General features: G+C 54.0%; 1 protein-coding gene across 2 annotated transcripts in view; it reads right to left on the bottom strand.

Annotated features, from left to right (window-relative positions):
- Positions 1–19,845, bottom strand: part of TNFRSF1B (TNF receptor superfamily member 1B) — a 36,122-nt gene extending 16,277 nt beyond the window's left edge. For both annotated transcript variants that reach the window (XM_081491460.1, XM_081491461.1), the window contains exons 1-2: positions 19,693–19,845; positions 1,638–1,737 (exon numbers count right to left, since the gene is read on the bottom strand). In XM_081491460.1, coding sequence (XP_081347586.1) covers positions 1,638–1,737; positions 19,693–19,770 — 178 coding nt within the window. In that variant the 5' untranslated portion in view covers positions 19,771–19,845. The remainder of the gene's footprint in view (positions 1–1,637; positions 1,738–19,692) is intronic.
- Positions 19,846–21,749: the final 1,904 nt, after the last annotated feature.

The raw sequence follows: 21,749 nt of genomic DNA, 5'->3' as shown, positions 1-21,749 counted from the left end.
ATCAGTCAATAACACTTTAGTAAGAACTGGTTTATTAAAAAAAATTTTTTTTGATGTTTACCATTTTTAAAGTCTTTATTGAATTTGTTCAATATTGCTTATGTTTCATGTTTTGCTTTTTGGCCACAAGGCATGTGGGATCTTAGCTTCCTGACCAGGGACGGAACTCACAACCCCTGCATTAGAAGGCAGTCTTAACCACTGGACCACCAGGGAAGTCTTATCCTTTCTACTTTATAGTTGGCTGAAATTCTTCATCTGAGAAAGGTTAAAAAAAAATGCAGCGGCAGTCATCCCTGGTATTCTATCAAGGGTGAGGCCATGGGACTCCTGGGGGCCTCAAAGATGATGTGCCATGGGATGGAGAACACCCAGGCAAACCTTGAAGAAGTTTCTCTTCTGAGCCCCATTCCTATCCTGCACCTTCACTACTGCGCTATTCGAGTGCCTCCTTACAGAGACTCTGCCAGTTAATAGAAGAAAGAAGAGTCACTTCCCTGGGATCTCTTAAAATGGCCATGGTGACAGGTACATTTGTGCCTGCCCGCATCTCAAGCTAGTGGCTCAAAGCTCTCCAGTGGCTTTCTAGATCCTGCAGAATAAAATCTAAACTCCTTACCATGGTCCCTGCTAACTCACTTGGGGACACACACTGGCCTGGCTGTTCTCCAAGTGCACCAAACAAGCTAACACCTCAGGGCCTTTGCAATGCTGTTCCCCCATATATCTGCATGACTCACCTCCTGCACATCTCTGCTCACGAGTCAGTTCCTCAGAAAGATCTTCCATGACCACCCCATGTAGACCAGCACGCCCCAGTCTGCCTCCATCTGCCCTCCCCTGTCTTGTTTCCTTCACAGACCACATGTCTATCCCCTCTATTGGTTTATCTGTCTTATACCTCTGTTGGGATGCAAAATCCATGAGGGCGAGGACTTTGTCTGCCCTGCTCTCTGTCGTGTTCCCAGCATTCGGTGCCTGACACTTAGCAGATGCTTTATAAACATTACAGGGATGAATACATAAACAAACGAGTGGATGGACAGCCCTGGGAGTTGGGCTGCCTGGCTCTCCCAATTGGGATTAGGCCTCAGGTTCACCACCTGTGAAATGGGCAGCAGTCACTGATTCAATCAAATATGCACAGAGCACCTGCTATGTGTCAGGTGTTGTGCCAGGGGCTGGGGATTCAGGAAAGAACAAGCCACACAGTCCCTGTTCTAAGTAGCATACAGTGGGGGCCACAGAGGAGATCCAGGCCACGATCACAGTGTAAAAAGAGCTGCTGCCATGGGGGCTGCCAAGGGCCAGTGGGAGCTCAAAGGAAGAGCCCGATCTGGCCAGGCAGTGCGGGCAGGCTTCCTGGAGGAGAGGGCCATCAGAGGTCTAAAGGATCAACGGGAGTGCACCCAGGGAAGGTTCCTGGGAAGTGTGCCAGGCAGAGAGAACGACATGTGCAATGGCCCAGAAGCAAGAGGGACCATGGGGGTCGATTCATGGAACCAGAGGGAGCTCAGTAAGAGTCTAGGGCCATGACCCTGACCCCTTAACCCCCGCACACACTGAGTCTCTTCAGGGCACCGGCGCCCAGGGACCCATCCAGGCTGAGGGCGAGGGCCCCAGCGGCCACCCCTTACCTGGTGGGCATTTGCTGCAGCACATCTGGATCTTTTGGTTGTAGAATTCTTGCTGCCGGCATGAGCTTCCGGGCTCTGGGATGTAGGGGGTAAACACGGCCTGGAAGGGGGAAGGGAAGGACAGCCATCAGCATGGACTCCCACATCCCCATCTGTGCTCAGCAAGTGTTTGGCTTTCTCCCTGCTGGGGTTCTATCCATGTGGGGACTTCTTCTTTTGGTGAGGGGGTAGACAGAGGTAGAAGAGGTGCCTTCTTTTACCTCCTCTTCATTCCCCTCAGTGTAGCACACTTACGTCTGCAGGCAGAGACACCGAGGCAGCTGGCCGGAGGGTGAGGCCAGCTCCTAACCCTACACCCGACAGATGTGAGGCCCTGAAGCCTCCCAGAAGGTGGTGGCCTCGGTCACAGAGAACCGCAGTGCTCAGTCACTCCATCGTGTCCCACTCTTCTGTGACCCCATGGACTGTAGCCCACCAGGCTCCCCTGTCCATGGGATTCTCCAGGCAAGAATACTGGAGTGGGTTGCCATTTCCTTCTCCAGGGAATCACAGAGCTCAGCACAAACTGCCCATGCCTAGGTTGTGCCCTCTTCCCTCCTGTACCTGGTAATCACCCCTTTGTTCTTCCAGCTGAGTGCTGCCTCCTCCAGGAAGCCTTCTCTGACTCCCCCAGGCTGATTCAGGTTCCTCCTGCTCTGGGCTCTCTTTAAACACTAAATATGCCCCTTCTAGCAATCATCTCATCAGGCTGAAATGAGGTACCTTCTTGTTGTCCCAGCCTGCTCTGATGCCTGTGCATACACATGTGTGTATAGTCATGCGCATACACACACACACACACACAGAGTCCTGGTGCTTCTCCCTTCCCTGTTTGGTCCTGAAGCAAAGCTCCTTCTCAGGGCTTCTCCCAATTATTGGAGGTGGCTGGGGCGGGGGGGTGGCTGTGTGGCACTGAATGTTTCCAAAGCACCTTGGAAGGGTCTGTTATAATGCCAACTCCCTCCCCAACAAAGGGGCAGGAGCCCAGGAGTGGACCCAGAAAGCTGTACTGTGAAAAAAAGGAAGAAAACCTGCCCAAGTGATTCTGATGCTCTGCTGCTGAGCAAACCTGACTGGCACACAGGCTGGAGCAAGATGACCTGGGGGTGGGTCAGGACACAGAGCAGTGCTCAAAGGCTGTGGGAGCCCCAGAACCACAGAATCATGCTGCCTGCAGCCCCCTTCACTCCAACATTCACCTGTGCATTCACTGCATGGAATGGCAGGGCTGGTCTGTCCCCCCCCATACCCCCCCACCCTGCAGCCTGCTGTTCCTCCGGCTCAGACTGAATGCTCCAGGCAGCAGCCTCCCCCATCAGACAGGGAAGAACCACAGCTCCTTCCCTCCAGCCCCCTGCCCCCATGGGGCGGGCACAGGTCTCAAGGACCCTGCACGCAGTGGGTTTCCTCCCTTCGGTGTAACTAGGAGAGCCCCTCGCCCCTGCGGGCCCTGAGAGCCACAGGCCCCGCAGCTTCTGGCAGGGAAGGACTCCTCCCTGAGATGCAGCCCAGGGAGGCCTGCCCTCCCTGGGGGAGGATTTCCTGTCAGGGCCCAGAGGATCTGACGGGAAAGGGCCCTGCTGTGGCCAAGTCTGGCCTCTCTCCACCCACAGGGCAAGGGTTCCGGGACAAAGGCAGGCAGCTGGACCCCCGGGGCCCCCTGGTCACTGCCCAGAGTGGCCTCCCTGAGGTCTCTCATCCCAGATCTTTTCCTGTCTGAATCTTGCTATGAAAGATATTCCCTACACTTCCTCTTGCCTCTCTGACTCCAGCCTGAGCGGGCAGAGGAGGTCAGCTCTCCTTTAAGTCATCTTGATGCCTGTTTATCCTCTTGGACAAAAAAAAAAAATACTGCCATGTCATGGCTAAACAATGAGGAACAGAAAGCCCCTTGCAGAGCAGGACAAAAGGTCACTCCCTCCATTGCCCTGCTCACTAGAGCAGAGGCCAGGCCAAAGCACAGCCCTGCAAGTTGGGCCTCAGGTCAGCAAAGCAGCCGTAAAAGCTGAGGGTCCTTGGAGGCCCCCAGAACATGGTGAGCTGCCTCTGGGAAACTTAGGGCTATGCAAACTTCCAGTTCTTTTGTCTGGGGTCAGGGAGGCTCAGAGCCACATAACATCCACCCACAGGAGAGCCTAATTGACATTTTAAAATGAGGAAATGAATTGGCTAGTAATGGATTCACTCAGCATGCTTAGCAGACCTGACCTTTCAAAATACAGTGTCCCCAAGTAAAAACTTGGACCTCACTGATGAGCATTAACCACCCATTTAACAGGTGGGTGACCTGTGACCGTGTGTGTGCGTGTGTTTAGGGGGAGATTGGAGAAGACAGATGATGAATGGATGATGGATGGAGGGATGGAGGGATGATGGATGGATAGATAAGAGAGGGAGAGATGATGATAGAGCGAAGGAAGGAAGGAGGAAGGAGAACGAGAAGGAAGAAAAGAAGGATGAATCTAACATTCAATGTGTAAGGCACATCTGATTGTACCCATTTCACAGATGGGAAAATGGAGACAGAAAGAAGCAAACCCACTTCCCGGGGTTTCCCAAAAGCCATGCCAGGGCCTGGCTGGTGGCAGGACTGTGCACAAGGGGCCATTAGGGCCCACACTTCATCCACCTCAGGCCTCAGAGCAGCTTCACATTAGAGTCTGCAGGTCCATCTCCTTTACGTCCCAGGAGCAACTGTATGTGCTCCACCCACAGAGAGACTCCTCCCCAACATTTCACAGAGGCTCCAGAGATGAAGTGATGCACTCAAGGTCACACGCCCACCACCCCTAACCTGCCTCCCTTCTCTTGGGGGGCCCAAGCTCCCCTTCCCTGGACACAGACCCAAGACCCCAAGCACAACCCAAACCCTCTCCCACCATGTGCCTCCATCACTCCTCCAGGTTCTCAGCTTTGGCCTTTCAAAAAGGACATGAAAAAACTGGATACTCGCACCAACTATTTGTCAGGCTTGGCTGCAGGCACTTTTTAAGATCCCACTCCCACCCCTTAGCAGGTGTGTGCCCATTTCACAGCTCAGGGAGATGCAGTCACGTGTCTGAGGTCTGGGAGGGGAGAGGTGGAGATGTGATGTGACCCTTGCTCTGGTCCCTCTGGAGAAATCTTTGGTCCCCTCCTCAGGACAGCTGAAGGGGCCAGCTCTTGGGATCTGCCCTCCACCCTGAGTCACCACTGTGCCACCAACTCCTGTTCATCCACCTTCATGCTGAGCAGAGCCTGGGGCGCTGGCTCACGTGGGCGCTGGCTCATGTGGGTGCTAGCTCACATGGGCGCTCTCTCTCTCTCTCTCTCTCTCAGTCCCTGTCTCTCTCACACACACACACATCAGTGCAGGGGACCTCCCTCAGCTTCAGGCCAACATCCTCTGACCTCAGCTCCGAGCTGGTTTCCCAGGTGACCACGCAGGCACCTCAGAAGAGCCAGTCTCCGGCAGCAGGCAGGGACCTCCAGCATCTGAGACTGGGCACTGCTCAGACCTGCCTTAGTCACCGGACTTCTGACCTCTCAGGAGCAAGCAGGAACGAGGCCACCAAACGCTCAAAGGTAAGAGTCTGTGAGCGGGGAGGGTTGGCCCAGCTAATCCATGGTTGTGCCAGTTGCTAGAGGGACACGTGGGAGCCGATGATGAGGAGAACAGAACCCAGAAGTAGGGGCACGATGGAGGCATGGCAGCTCAGGATGGGCTGAGCTGGAACCTTAGAGATCATCTCAGACAACCTCCCACTTAGTGGTGGAGAAAGACATGGGCCAAGGAGGAAACGTTCATCCGTTCAACAAACACACAGCATACAAGTGGTTCTAGGTGGCGGGCACTCAGCATCAAACACATGCAAGTCCCTGCCCCAGGAAGTTGGGCTCTAGGAGGGGAGACACAGACACACACGGTGGAAAATGGGAAGTGGTAGCAGGAGCTAAGGAGAAGGGAAAAGCAAGGTGAGATGAGGGGCTCCAGCGAGGATGTGCTCCACGTGTTCCATGCACAGCCAGGGGGCCAGGCAGCGAGACTACGGTGGGCGGGGCGAGGGCGCTAGGAGACCGACACAGCAGCACCTGCTCCTGAAAGCTTGCCTCGTGCAGAGCTGTTCACATGCATTACCGTCTCTCTGACTCCTCAGCCCAGTGCTGTGAGGTCAGTACTATTATTATTCCCAAGCCATGGATGAGAAAACTGAGCCTCCAAGAGGTCTCCTCGCTTCCAGCCCTGTGTTTCTTCCCCACCCCAGGAAGACTGGATCTTAACCCTCCCCACCACAGGGCCCATCCCAAAGGTCTTCCCTCCCCCACTCAGGCAGCTCCCCTACTCTGGGTGCTAACAGGTTTCTCTGTGCCTCAGTTTCCTCATCTGTAAAATGGTTGTATGGCCTAGTTGAGGTTCTAAGCTCTTTCCAGCTCTGGCTTTTTTAAAAAAAGAACACTTTTTATTTATTTTTGGCTATGCAGGGTCTTTGTTGCTGCACAGGCTTTTTCCTCTAGTTGCAGCAAGCAGGGACTACTCTCTAGATGTGGTGTGCGGGCTTCTTATTGCAGTGGCTTCTCTTGTTGCAGATTACAGGTTCCGGGGCCCTCGGGCTTCAGCAGATGCGGCATGAGGGCTCAGCAGTTGCGGGTCCCGGACTCTAGAGCACAGGCTCACTAGTTGTGACACACAGGCTTAGTTGCTCTGAGGCATGCGGGATCTTCCTAGACCAGGGATCGAGCCCATGTCTCCTGCATTGGCAGGCGGATTCTTTACCACTGAGCCACCAGGGAAGCCCTAGCTCTGCCTTCTTAAAGATGGGTGTCAAAAAGCTCAGCCGAATCTTCCCAAGACCTCAGGAGGATGGGGTGAGGGGGTAGGCCACTCATGTGAGAGATGGAAAAACTGAACGACCTGGGATGTGGGGGCTGGGATATGAGGCAAGACTGAGGGTTGGGAGGTGGGCTTCCCAGCCCAGCTCTGTCCCTCAACCCCTCTCCCAGGTGAGGACAGCCTGAACATGTGGCCTCTGGAAGGAGGGGAGTTGGAGATGTCCATCCTCCCAGGTACACAGATACCTAGCATCACAGGAGTAACCGTGGCCTTAGTTCAGAGGGTCTGGGTGCATGAGCTGGTCCTAGGGGCATCACTTACTCTCTCTGAGCCTCAACACTGTCATCTGTAAAATGGTGACATAACACCTTGCCTGTCTCCTCCCCCTTGGGTTATCGTAGGCACACAGGCTGGGGGTCTTAACTGGGATCCATCATTTTCTCCCAGAGTCCCAGGAGAAACTCTAAGGGTCTGCACACAGTGTGGACTTGTGTCAGATAGCATATTAGAACTGGGCACTCTCTGCCTTGGTTTCAGCTGAGATCAGGCAAGGCAAGGACAAGTTGTTGGGATCAGGCTACCCAGTTCTGGTGAGGTGCTGGGCAGCCCATGCAGGCTTCCTTCCCTCCTCGAAGGGAAGTCTGGAGAAGCTGACCTGTGACCCTTGGAATTTTGGGGTCACCCTCAGGCTGGCTCCGGCCCATTACTCAAGATGCCTAAGATCAGGAGACCATGGCAGGTCAGTTGTGGGACAGTGGAGTGAGCCTCCTTGGGGCAGAGGGAGGAGAAGGCAGGCCAGATGTAAGTGGTCTCCAAGGGTCATTACTCTAGAGGACCTCACCTGGAGCAGTGAGGGGACTCCAAAATAAAGAGTTTGGGCAAGTGCCCAAAGCCCAGGGGCCAGGGGTCCTTTAAGTGGCCAGAGGACACAGTGTCCACGCTAAGGGACAGGGATGTGGCTGTGAGTCCTTGAAAGGAGGTGAGCCACAGAGGTGTGCAGGAGGGCAAAGCTAGAGAAGGACCAGATGTACCTGGTGAGTGAGGCATGAATTCTCTCCACTCTGCTCCCTCCCCTCCCCACCCCTCCCCACTCTCACCCTAGAGGACCAGAAATGGCAGCTAGCCGGGCCTGAGGAGGGAGACCAGGGCAAGATGGGCACTGCATTGTGGCCTACCCAGCAACATCAGGGCCAGGGCACCGGGCGGGTCCCTCTGATTCTGGAGCCTGAGTCAGCGTGCTCTTTTGGGGAATTGGGCAACCCTGCACCAGCTGACTTCCTGCCTCCATGCTCCCCGAACAAGACTCTGCAGGCACCCCAAGGTGGGGGCCCCCAGCCCCTTCTCCTATTTATAAATAGACTGTGAGAGGGGAAGGCAGAGAAGGACAGGCCTTGGGGATGAGGAAGAAGAGGCCGCCACCAAGACTGTGTCATCTGAAAGCATCTGAAAGCACAAAATCTACAGACCTTCGGCCCTTTCTGCCAGCATACTGATGCAGCATTGTGGGGGTCTCCAAGCTTCTTGATTTTCTGGAGACCCCCCCACACACTAGATGCCAGTACCCTTGAGAAGGGGTCCGACTCCCAGCCTCCCCCAGGGAGCATCCCCAGGCACAGTGAGACCAGGAAGGGGACATGATGGGGGAGGAAGCCATGGAGGAAGCTTCAGGCTTGCAGAGTAGCACATGCCCCTCAAAACTTCTCTTTTTCACAGAGCAGGAGGAACAGAGAGGCTGTTCAGACCCAGGAGAAGCACCTACTGTGTGCAGACAATGCTGGGGACATTCCCAGGCACTGTTTAATCTCTGAACCAACACAATGAGGTCAGCATCACCCCATTTTAGAGATGCAGAAACAGAGGCTTCCAAAGATTCAATATACCGTGTCTGGGACCACGCAGCCAACAAGCAGCAGACGGCAGCTAGTTTCAGCCACATCTCCCTCGGTGTCCTCAGATAGTCTTAGCCCCAGCATCTTCTTTTGCTGCCTCGTTTTACAGAGGGGCCCAGAGAGGGAGAGTGACTCCTCAGAGAGCACACAGTGAGCAAGGCAAAAGGGTCTCCAGGATCCCTGGGCAGACAGCACAACCTGGGGAAGAGCAGAAGCATCTGCCCAAGGACCCAGGGACCCATGCACAGAAGGAAACCGGTTTCAACCAACAGAGAAACTATATCATTTCCATGGCAGGTCCCTGGGGGCCTCGACGCACAGTGAGACACGGCAGAGCCATTGGGGCCTAGATCTTAGGGGATTCTCAGGAGCCCCACGGACTTCGGGGTGCAGCCTACAGGGCGCTGACGCCGGAGCCAGGCGGTGGAGGCTCGTCTGCCGTCATGGAGACGCGGGGCACCTGCGTCAGGAGGACCGACCACATCACAGGCGGCGGCCCCGGGTGACACATCCCACTCCTGGCCCACTGCCTGTGATGTAGTGTTAGAAGTGAGCTGGGGGCAGACAGGAAGCCCAGGCTGGTATCCGGTTCTTGGGGCCACACTTTGTGCTAAGCACCGGGGTACAAAGATACCAGGGTGTGGTTCCTGCCCCTAAGGAACCCTCAGTCTAATTGCAGAAAGTACCCTCAACCCTTTCCACCCCCCCAACACACACCCCCCAGGACCCGCCATATCACCCTCTCAATCTCTCTCGGCTCCGCCTTCAGCATCTCTCTGCCACCTACAACCTCCTTACTCTTTCTTGATCCCCAGGCTTTCCAGACAGTCAGACAGTCCCGATGTCACCTTCCTACACCACGTCTGGCCCGAGTTCAAAGTTCTCAGCCTGGTGTCTGGGGGTCACTGCCCAGGCCATGCCAGCATCTCCCACCCCGTCTTCACCCTGCACTGTCCCCTTTGGCTCCCTCCCCCTCTTCCATGCCTCCTCCTGCTGCTCCCTCTGCTCCAGTATCCTGCCCACCCCCATCACAGGGCCAACTCTTGGGCTTCTTTCAAGAGTCCTCTTCACTAGTCAGGTGAAGAGTCACTAGAAATCAGGTCTCTTTAACTGCCAAACCTACTATATCAACACTACTCAGACTTTTCCACCAAAGGATATCTTAACGGAAAAGAAAGAAAAGTAATCTAAGGAAGGAGTTCAAATACGCTGCCTCTAACAACATGAAATTTTTAAGTCTTACGTTTTACCATGAAACTTTTCTATGTCATTCCATAATATATACATTTGGTTTTTGGGTTTTTTAAAATTTTTATGGAGCATAGTTGATTTACAGCACTGTTAGCTATACATTAGTTATAATGTGAAAATAATGCTTTTCCTCAAAATTGTAAAGTAAAATTGACACTCCAGGAAAAAAAAGAGTCCTCTCCACTATCATCTCAAGGAAACCTTCTCTGGGGGTCAGAGGTTCCCTTGAGGGCTCTAGTAACAACCTGAGTTTATCCCTCCACTGCCCAGACCACTTCTTGGTTAAATTATTTGCTTCCCTGTATCTTCCCACTGTGTCTGCACCCTCTAGCGTGAGCTCTGAGCAAGACATCAGGTTTTGGTCCCAGCCCTGTCACTCACCAGCCTCAGTTTCGCCATCTCTGAAATGGGGACAAAAGCAGTGCCCACCTCATGGGGCTGTTATGATTCACTGGGCCAAGGCGTGTGGAGTGCTCAGCACCATGCCCGGCAGCAGTAAAAACTGAGCATTACTCGTTAGGTTTTTATTACTCATGGCTCTATGCCCAGCCCAGTGCACAGCCCACAGCAGGGGGGACCTAACAGATGCTGAATTGTTTAACAGAAGCAAAAGTTTTCATTTCCAATTAGCTGAAATGAGCTGGGGCTATAGCATGAGAACTGGGCAGGAAATGGACATATACAGAGAGAGAGGGTGGCGTCCTCAGACTGGCAGAGCCCCTCACAGCCACTGAAACCACCGTGACATCCGGGTGGTAGTTTAAGCTGGAGCTTGGAGGAAGCCATCTGGGGTGGACTCTTGGCTCTGCCTCTAGTGAGCTGAGAGCCTGAGCCCAGAGCTTAACCTCTGTGCCTTGACTGACTCTCCTATCAAATGGGGATGATACTGGCGACCCCTCCCCTGGTGGCCTCAAGGACAGATGTCACTGGGGGAAAATGATGCACTAGACCTTTGCCTGGCAACCACGAAGCACCCACTGGCTGTCAGTCCCAGCTCAGGGTTCACTGTACTCTCCCAGCCCTCAAAGGGAAGTGATGGGGGGTGTGGTCCCTTTTCTCCCTACCTCACCACAGAGAGGAAAAACCAAACCAGGGAGAAGGTCCCAAGGTCCTGGCAGCAGAGGCAGGCAGGCCCCCAGGAGTCCTGCAGGCCCCCAGGAGTCCTGCCCCTCTGCCCATGGTGGGGCTCATCATATTTCACACCGGAGATGCTCAGGCCAGCCCTGCCTAGCCTTAGGTCCACCCCAGCAGCGGCCAGGGTGACCAAAGCCGGGCTTACCTGGGGCTGACCACAAGAGCTCCAGGAACACAGGGGGCTGACATGGTCCATAGTCAGGTTGCAGGGGCAGGGTTAAGGCCAGAGGAACCTCATGTTGCAGGATGGGGTGGGGAGGGCCAGCTCCCCCTTCCTCCCCAGTCCTCTGTCCCCACCCAAGGTCTTGGTCCAACCCAAAGCCCACCTCATCCCTGAAGCCTTCGATTCTTCCTTCCTGTTCTGCTGCCGCTCCATCAGCCCGGAGTTCTTGCCTAAACTATAGTAACAGCCTGTCCTTCCCATTGAGACCTGAGTGATCTTCCTAATACACCCTCTGCTCTGGTCACTCCCTTACCCAAAAACTCTCGGTGGCTCCCGGTTGCCTCAACTCCTGATTCAAAGTGAGTGTGGTAGCTGAAAGCATGGACACTGGGATAAAGATGCCTGGCTTTGAATCCAGACTCCTTTCTTACTGGAGGGAAGCATCAAAGGTGTTTTGATTTTTTTTCCAACAAATGAGGCTTAAAAAACTCAGTATATACCTCAAGGGACATCTGTGAGAATTAAATGAGATAACACATGTAAAGTGCTTAGTAAATGCTCCAAAAAGTATAGCTGCTACAATGTTTTAATTTTTAAATTTTGTACAGTTGATCCTGAATAACCTATAGCCTCGGGCTTCCCTAGTGACTCAGCAATAAAGCATTCGCCTTCAAGAAAGGAGATGCAGGTTTGATCCCTGGGTCAGGAAGATCCCCTGAAGAAGGAAATGGCAACCCACTCCAGTGTTCTTGCTTGGGAAATCTCATGGATAGAGGAGCCTGGTGGGCTAGAGTTCATGGGGGTCACAAGAGTTGGACACGACTGAGTGACTAAACCACCACCAGCTTATAGCCTCAAGTATCATCACTGCCTCTAACAAGGCTGTTGCTTAATTGGGGATGGTCTAGCCACTGTCCCCTGCTATCCATCTTCCAACTATCCACTCAGCCCAATCTTGCCCACCCTCCAGGGCTCAGCGTTTAGAAAGATCCCGTGTGGTCACTGCAGGAAGAGGAATGTGGGGGACAGAGTCAGGAAGGTGACAAGAAAAGATGGGGAGGGGACCAAGGGGCCAGGTCAGGAAGAGAGTGAAGACATGGGGTGATGGAGGAGGGGAGAGAGGATAGGGGATCACGACATGAGGTGGGGAATGGGAGCTTGAGAGAGCCGGGAGGACTGGACAGAAAGCAGCAGGACTGGGACAGACCAGGAGGGGACAGGCTCACCGGGGACAACCTGAATGAACCTGGAGCCTCTGCACATGCGTGACAGACAGAAAAAGGACTCTGGGTCGGCAAGAGAGGGCAGGGAGGGGTGCCCGGATGCTGGCGGGGGTCCCGCTAACTGAAGCCACATGCTGGGAGCCCTTCCTCAAGAGTCACTGTCAAGTCCAGACCTCGGCTCAAAGCCGGAGCCTCACGGTGGCCAGACTGGCAGGCCACTTCCTGCCCAAAGCCACTGACCCTCCCCACCATCTCCGCTCTACCCCATCTAACAGTCGGCACTGAAGGACTCTAGAGTGGGAGTGAGCCAGGTGTGCTGGTCTCCGCTGAGGGTCAGAGAGGAGAAGAGAACTGGCCAACCTGTCTCAAACTGGAGGCCAAGCCATGGCTGGGCCTGGGACCCCCACTCCCGGCTCCACGCTCTGCTCACTTCGGCAGTCTCAGGCATCTCTCCTAAGAAGGTTTTCTGTGAATGGCGTGGAAGATGCCCGTCCACAGCCTCTCTGCCCCAACACCCTCCCCGAGCCACTCTCACCCTCTGGCCCACTCAATTCCCTGAATCTGTGGCCACATCAGCCATACCCACCACAGGGATGGGCTCAGATGGAAACAGACAGGTGGGCTACTGTCTGGACGGCAGAGGGAAATAAAAGCCCCTGGGGATTTCTGCCCCATCTTCGGTCAGAGCACTGAATCAACCTAGGGTCCCGGCTCTGAAGCCCTGGATGGACCAATGGTTTGCTGGCCAAAGGGGTCCACCCGTGTCCCTCGAAGTCACCCTGGGCTGCCAACTCTTCCCACACATGCCCACTCAATGTCTGCTCCCAAGAGTAGGAGGGTAGCTGGCCAGCCCGCGGCCAGGGAGGTGGGCTCTGCAGCCTCATGGGCTAGCTAACAGGTCTTGTTCTAGTAACACAAGGTAGTATCGTGATCCTCAACCTCTGTAGGTGACAACCAAGATGCAGCCTGTTCCAAGCCCTCCTCCCCTGCAAAGAGGACACAGAAGCTGAGAGGTAGGGCGATCTGACATGATCAACAGGACACCAGGGCAAAGACAGAGCTGGGGTCTCCTGGACAGCTGCCCTGCCCCCCAACCCCCTCCCCCAGCCCTTCTCAAACTCAGGGCAGTCGGAAATCAACTCCTGCAAACCCCTCTCCGTGAACAGACACTTCCTCTTCCTGTGCACGCACCTCAAGAGCCCCAAACCACAGTGATGTCACCACCACCTGTGACCTCACGACACGAAACGGTGGAAACTGACTGTGGGCTCCAGAGTCCCAACCCCACAGTCAACATCTCAGTAGAGGGGCACTCATGCCCAAAGCCCGGGGGCTCAGAACCAGGGGGATGGCTGTGCAGAGGTATCACAGAGACAAAGGCTTCTTCAAGGAATGCCCCCTCCCCACTCAAGGCTTCCCTTTACCTACAGGATCCCAGGCAGCTGGTCCACAGTGATCCCCACAGCACAGATTTTCAGCCCCGAAGTGCCTGAACATTAAGAGGTGCTAACTAGGTCGTAAAGGGTAGGGAGGTGAGAAACCTGTGAAGCCTACTCTGCCTGAGGGTTTTGCATCCTGTCTTGGATGCAAGCTAAACGGCAGCCTTGATGCTACTGCAGCCTGAGTCAGGGAAATTATTCCAGCCAAAGCAAGTGGGATTGAGGTCAGCAAGAATAGAGATTGAGAAGCAGAGATATTAATGGTGGGGAGGGAAGGACTCTCCTTCCTGGGAAAACTCTTAAACCCCCTCGCCCCCAGTCTGTGGCCTGTGTCAAGCACAAACAAAGCTGATGCTTCTCCAGCACTCCAAGAGTGTGTTAGGATCAGTGCTGTTAGTTTTTATAGAGATAGGGGTGCTTAGGCCCAGAGAGGTTAAGTAACCTGATCAAGGTCACACAGTGAGCCGGTACTTCGGTGCACAGATAGAAACTCTGGTCTCCTGGCCCCCAGGCCAGTGCTATCTCAGAAGCCACATGGAGAATGGCAGTCATGGACAGCATGACCTCAGAGGAGCCTTCACAGGGCTTCCCATTCTCAGGGTTACAAGTAAACAGAATCTTCCAAATTGCAGAGGTCAGAGATGGAAGAGATTTTAAAGGCAATCTGGAGTCATCCCATGCCCATCTTGCTGATGGTGAGAAAGTCGAGGCCTTCTGCATCCTCTCCGCAGCAAGGTCATGAGACTCCCCTATTCTATGCCCCATGTGCCCCTTGTTCACCCTCAAATGAGATCCAGCACCTGTCACTCACTGAAAGGAGTGGGGGGAGGGGAGGATTTCCTGACCCCATAGCCTTTGCCACACACTGGGCTCCTGAGGCCAGGCAGTTGGGCAGGTGGTGTGAGGGGCCCCAGGAAGGAGGTCTTGAGCAGGAAGCACAGCTAGAAGGCAGGCAGGAGGGAAACTGTTCTTTCTGGGCAGGAGCTCTGGGCACATGGAGGTCTGCCACCCCTACTGCAGGGCCCTGGGAATCTGACTCCATGGAGACTCCCAGGTCCAGCAAAGCCACAAATGCTCTGACAACCGCCAATGGGCTGCACAACTTAGAAAGTGAAAGTAAAGTGAAGTCGCTCAGTCGTGTCCGACTCTTTGCGACCCCATGGACTGTAGCCTACCAGGCTCTTCTGTCCATGGGATTTTCCAGGTAAGAGTACTGGAGTGGGTTGCCATTTCCTTCTCCAGAGGATCTTCCTGACCCAGGGATCGAACCCAGGTCTCCCGCATTGTAAGCAAGACGCTTTACCTTCTGAGCCACCAGGGAAGTCCAGAAAGCACTTTTTAATCCTGACAACCAGCCAGAGAGGTGGGGGATCATTCCCATTTTACAGATGGGAACACAAAGGCAGCCCTCCATAGATGGACAGATATGTCAAGGTCACACAATCTATAAACAGCAAAGTAATGGGTGAGCCAAGGTCTGTCCACCTCTGAGGCCGGGGCCCTTCTTCTAAGTCATCAATATTGCTTCGTGGGGCCTGAAGGGATGTCCCGAAGCGGGAGTCACAGCATCTCTGCTTTGTTCCTATTTCCCTTGGTAGCACCCCTCTCTCTATCCTAAACCCCTGGCTTCCCTCCCTGCCTGCTTCCGGGCAAATCACATGATTCCTGGGTTCCTGAGTCACTGCCAGTGGGTGGCCCTGTCACGAGCCAAGAGGGGGATGTGGGCGGGTGAGCACTTTGGGGAGAGCACTGCTAGCCTCAGCAGACCTAGCAGAGCAGAGGAAGAGCCCAGAGAATCACCCCAGAGAGGAGACAAACTGGAGCCCAGCCCCACCTGCCACCATTGGCTCTTCAAACTCAGCTATCTCATCCAAAAAACAGGGTCATTACAAAGGTCAGATGAATATTTTCGGATATTAATTCAATATTTTTTAGCACTAACTACATGTCAGGCAGTGTTCTAAGCCAGCAGTTCTCAATTGGGGTAATTTCTCCCCCAGGGGACATTTTGCAGTATCTGAGACATTTTTTTTCTTTTTTTGGCTGAGCCTCACAGCATGCAAAAGTCACCCCACAAGGGATCAGACCTGCACCTCCTGCCGTGGAAGCGCAGAGTCTTAACCACTGGACCACCAGGGAAGCCCTATCAGGGGATATTTCCAACCGTCACAACGAAAGGACGAGTGCTGCTGGTGTCTAGTGGGTAGAGGACGTTGCTAAACATCCTACAACTCACAGGACAACTCCCATAGAACCACCCAGCCCAAATGTCAAGAGCACTGAGCATGAGAAATCCTCTTCTAGGCTATGAGTCTACAGTAGAGAACAAGTCCCTGCACACACCTTACTTAACATTTGAGTAGAAAGACACAATGCAAGTGAAAGAAATTTAATAGGCCAGGAGTGTTATATAAAAAAACAAAGCAGATTATGGGAGTAAGAGCATCTGGAGGGGAGTTTTTATGTAAGTTGGACAGAAAAGGCACCCCTGAGAAGAATTCATTTGAGCAGAAGGAAGTATAGGAATGAGACCAGAGGAGAACATTGGAAGCATTCAAGGTAAAGGGGAAGCAAGTGCAAAGGGCCTGCGGCAGGTGTGTGTGTGTGTCACACGTTTGAACAACAGAAAAGCAGCCAGCATGGTATAAAGCTGAGAACTAAGTTGATGTGTAGAGCTGAAGGTAACACACACACACACACAAACACCCCACGGATGGCAGTAAAACTCTCCCCCTCCATCCTTCTTGGTTACTCCTGCAGGAAGCACTGATGGTCAAGACCGTAAATGTCTCCCAGCCCTGTAAAAGAAGAGCGCTCCAGGAGCCACTGGGCCAGGCCCCAGGACCACAGTGAGGGCCACATCCTCAGCCGGCAAGCAGGTTCCCCTCTGGGATCTCAGACAGAGGCAAAGGGACACCTCAGGACAGCAGGTACCCTGGATCACCCATCTCCACCAAAGGCCGATATCTCTAGGCCAAACTGGGGGCCCCCAACTTCTCCCCTAATTCAAGCTGGCCCCAAGCAAATAATAATAATAAGGCAAACAGAGGCCCCTCAGCCTCAGGACTCCAGGGGAAGGGAGGTCACCCAGCAGGTAGAGGTCCCCTCAGCCCCTCCCAGCAACAACAGAAAGCTAGACAGCTGGGGTCCTGCCCTCCCCCATCAGACAGCACCAAGCGTCCACCTAACCTGTCGGCTTTACTGGCATTTCTTTGTTGAATGAATGAATGACTAGATGAATGAATGATGCATTTCAAACCAGCTGGCATATACAGCTTTTAAAGGAGGCAAAAACCCAGCCGGCAAAGTGAGTCTTCTGCACCTGCAGTCAGTTCAAGTCTCCTTGGGGCTCTTTCTGCAACTCGCTCTGTTACATCCAATATAACTGGACATCACCGAGTACCAGGGACCCGGCTGGGGGCAGGAGGCAGACACAGGCACGGCGAGAGTAGAGTGAGAAGGGCTTTGGAATCAGGCAGACCTGTATTCAAATCTCCTCACCCCCTACCCTCCAGTTCTACAATCCTGGGAAATGTCATAACCTCTCGGAAACTTGGTTTCCACATCTCTAAATGGGAAGACCACCTTTTAAGAGCTGCTATAAGGGAGGTTTCAGCAAGATTCTACAATTAAATTCAAAGCCTAGTACCTGGCACTCAGTGGGTATTCAAAAAACAGGTGCTGTTGTGCTGCTAACAATAAGGAGGAAGATTGCACAGAACCTGTCCTCAAGGAACATTCCATCTACTGAGATGGATAAAACACCAGATTAAAAAATAGAATGACATCTCTCCGCAAGGGAGATGAAGGGCTGGGAGTTCTAAAAGCAGTTCATCAAATTCAACTGGGAGACTGAGGAAAGGCTTTGGGGTGGGGATAGGGGGAAATGTGTAAAAGACCCTGAAGGATGGGGGAGGAGTTACCATGGAGAGGGGACAGCATGGAGTGTGAAGATACACAACAACCGTGAAACACCTGGATGCCTCACAGGCTCTGGCCTGGGACACAGGGGCAGCAGGTGGGGTGGAGGGGAGAGCAGTTTCTGCCTTGGCCACTGGGGGCCTTTTGCTTCTCAGGCAAGAAGAGAGGTGCTCTGGAGAAGGCAATGGCACCCCACTCCAGTACTCTTACCTGGAAAATCCCATGGATGGAGGAGCCTGGTAGGCTGCAGTCCATGGGGTTGCTAAGAGTCGGACACGACTGAGCGACTTCACTTTCACTTTTCACTTTCCTGAACTGGAGAAGGAAATGGCAACCCACTCCAGTATTCTTGCCTGGAGAATCCCAGGGACGGGGGAGCCTGGTGGGCTGCCGCCTATGGGGTCGCACAGAGTCGGACACGACTGAAGCGATTTTAGCAGCAGCAGCAGCCCTTGATAATTATTTTTCTGATTTTACCAGGACACAGATAAACAGAATAAGAACATGCAACTAGAGAAAAGGAATATTTTCTTTTTGAAGTCTATTTTATAGCTTCTCAACATATGTAGTCCCAGATTTAATTATTTTAGATGTTGTCAGCATTTTACTGTTGGGAAAGAGAGAAAATAAAGGTCTCATGTTTTCTATCAAAAAAAAAAAAAAAAGAAGAGAGGTGCTCTATTTTGAGGATGGTTGCCCCAGCGATGAGACAATCTGGGAAGGAGGGAACAAGCTGATATGGGAGCTGGTCACAGGGGAGGGAAGCAAGAGACTCAAGCAAAGCCCTCTAACAACTCCAGGACAAGGGGCCACTGTCCGGAAGAGAAGCCCCACGCCTCCTCCCCCTAGGAGCTCGCATGAGCCAGGTTTGCTGAGGCAGACAATGCCCCTAGTCTTGGCACCCTGCAGGCAGGCTGGGGACCACAGCCATGGGCATCCATACTCAGGTCTCAGAGTTGGGACTCTCCTGACCTCCTCTGTTTACACAACAACCTCTGGGGCAGCGACCCGCCCCCACACCAAATGTGAGTGAGTCAGTTCTGATCTGTCAGCCTCCATCCTCTGCCCTGGAGAACTGGACTCTAAGGTATCTTTAGCCTTCAGCCTGTGAGTCACCTCACATGAATCAATGCCACTACTTTCCTCCCTGGTCAAGATGTCCAGACGGGTCAGTACACACCCATCCATAAGATCATGAGAAGGGATGAAGGCACACCTCCTCACTTGCCAAGAAGGGAAAGGAAGAGATGTCCTCTTTGAGGGAAGAGCACCCTCCCATGCCCTTCTATGAAATACAAGGAGTTTGTTGAGCCTCAGTTTTCCTTCTCTGCAAAATGGGGCCATTCAGTCTTACCAGCCACAAGGGGCAAAGGAGGAGCAGTCCTCTGCACACTCTCCCTTGCTGTCTGGTGAGTGCAGTCAGTACGGAATAACAGCTTTGGGGTCTCTGCTCTCTCTATTTTCCTGGAGCCCCTTAGAGATCACGTCAGTCTTGACAACAGAAGTTCTCCCTCACCCTTGTCCCCAGATCGTCAGGGAGGTCAGACCAGGGGACCTCTAGAACAGTATCTTCCTCCCCATCACCCCCGAGTCCAGACAGGGCAGGCTCTGAAGTGGGGTCTGGGCAAAGGGCACCGAAGACAGCCCATAGTCTGAATGTGCCCTTATTAGGCACTTACTGCACACCTGCCCTATTCTTTTAGAGGCACAGCCCCAGTATTTCTAAGAAAGAAGAAAAGCATTGCCCAGAAGAGGAGGAAGTCTTCCGAAGAAGGTGCCAGGCATTTGCAGTGGGGACAGCGCCCCAGTACAGTTCACCGCCTACCCTCACCCCGAAGCCACCCTGGGGACGGCAGGGGTTGCAGGGGTAACAGGAGCTGGGGTCCAGAGTCTGGCTGGGATCTGTCCAGAGTCCGCTGGCCGGCCACCAACGCTCTGGGCTGCGCTGACGGAGGGACCAGGGTGCGACCCCCGACCGCGGTGTCCAGAGTTCCAGACCTCGGACCCCGGGCGCACGTGTGCCAAACCCGAGGTCCCCTTAAGGTCTCCAAAGGCGCGCGCGTCTGATCCTGTTTCCATGGCCCAGAGTCCAGCTCCTGTGTCAGGGCGCCCCGGGGGCGGGGGACGCGCGCCAACCCGGGGGTGGGTGGGATGGCGCCCCCCGCGGGGCCGCGCAAGTCACCTACCTGGGCGGGCACGGCGCGGCCCGCGGCCCAGAACTGTAGACCGACCGCCAGCGCGGCCCAGAAGGCGGTGGGCGCCATAGGTGCGGGCGGGTTGGCCAGCCCCTCGCGCCCTTGCGCCTCCGCTCCCGCTCCGCTGCCTCGGCGCCTCCGACTGAAAGCGAAAGCCGGAGCGCTGCCGGAGACTGGCCGGGGGGCGGGACCGGGCGCGGACACACCTCCTTCTCTCCTCCTGCACCCGCCCCCCCAGCCGGCAGCCCGGCACCCCAGCCCGGACTCTCACCGGAGTCTGCCACCCCTGCGCTGGGTCCGGACCTCCAGCGTCAGCCACCCGCCGCCCGCCGAGACCCAGCAACCTCCTTGTAACATCCCCTCCTATTAGAATCAACCTTCCCAGAGGTGGCGCGGGAAACCCTCATGGGGGACAAGCTCCTACCAGGCTTGTGGTTGCCCCGAGGCTTTGCCTGTCGACCTGCCCGCGTCCACCTACCCCTCCTACCCGCATCAGGCTCTCCACTCTAGTGGAGGAGTGGGGCACAATTATGGGAAAATATCGCACAAAACTGACACGAGCTCAGCTAGGAGCATCCTAGATTACTCACTCATTTAGACTTTAGAGTCGGACCACCTGAGTCTGAATCTCTGCATTAACCTCAAAGAGATAGTCTGAAGATTGAAAGTTATGTAGTAAACATACTATAGTATATATTGGACTTCCCTGGAGGCTCAGCGGTAAAGAATCTGCCTGCCAACGCAGGAGACCCAAGAGACACGGGTTCAATCCCTGGGTCAGGAAGATCCCCTAGAGAGGAAATGGCAACCCACTGCAGTATTCTTGTCCCATGGACAGAAGGACCCTGGCAGGCTACAGTCCATGGGGTTGCATACAGTCCCTGAGGACTGAGCAACTAAACAACAATATAGTATATATTATATATGCATGTGAACTTGTAAGTGTCTAAGTAACTTAGTAAACTCTGTGTGCATACTAGCTGTTATGTCTTATTATTCATCTGTTCATTTATCCTTAAACATTCTTCATACCCTCCTCAGAGTGAGCCTGGCCCTGCCCTGACCTCCTTGAGTCCCCAGTCCTGGTAGCAGACAAGTAAACAGAGACTGGGACAGAAAACTGTCCAGGCAGCTGTGGGGGCCCAGAGGGGGCCTGGCCCAGGCCAAGGGCCACAAAGGCTGGTTTCCCTGGAGTTTACATCTGAGCACCCATTCTAGCTACCACTTTGAGTGCCAGGGCTTCTAATACCAGGACCAGCCTTGAATGAGCAAAACGTTCCACCAGCCCTAGGAGTCCTTGCCCCTAGCACACAGGGTATTTCTAGGGGGCAGGGTGGGCAGGACTTTATTTTCTTCCCTCACTGCCCCAAGACAGGGGACCCCCTGCTCTGGCCACCAACCCCAGGGATGGGGACAGTAAGGATGATGCTTCTAGGCACTGAGTGAGAAACTGGGAAGTGCCCCTTGGGGGATGGAAAATCCCACCTCCTGATCAGGAGACTGGGAAATTACCTGGTTCCCACACATTTCTGAGACATGGGCCACGCTGAGGGCGAGGCTAGCATAGTCCACAGCATTAACTCTCTAGAGAGAGTTAGCCTCTAAAACTGGCATGAAGATTTCTTCTGGCCCTTACAAGTTTTGTCTGGGAACAGTTTGGAGGACTTCCTTATCCCTGAGAGAGAACCAAGACCAGGAGCGGGGTGTCATCTCCATAGATGTCCCCTGCACTCCCCAAACCCAGTGGGTCCCTCTGACTCATTCCCTCCAACAGCTCCCCATGCCAGGGAGCAGCAATACCACCACCCAACCGTGGGGATCCTCCGGGGATCCTACCTTCCAACTCAACTCCACCAGCTGGACTCCAAGAGGTGAGTGACGGTCAACCCAACAGGAAAGCAAACCCTCTATCTAGTGATCCTATGAAAGTGAAAGTGTCAGTCGCTCCATTGTATCTGACTCTTTGTGACCCCATGGACTATAGCTCGCCATGCTCCTCTGTCCATGGAATTCTCCAGGCAAGAATACTGGAGTAGGTGGCCATTCTC

The sequence above is a fragment of the Giraffa tippelskirchi genome, chromosome 5, assembly GCF_054371585.1.
Source record: "Giraffa tippelskirchi isolate mGirTip1 chromosome 5, T2T-mGirTip1v1.2.pri, whole genome shotgun sequence".
Taxonomy (NCBI): domain Eukaryota; kingdom Metazoa; phylum Chordata; class Mammalia; order Artiodactyla; family Giraffidae; genus Giraffa; species Giraffa tippelskirchi.
This window is presented reverse-complemented; position numbering and strand designations above follow the sequence as displayed.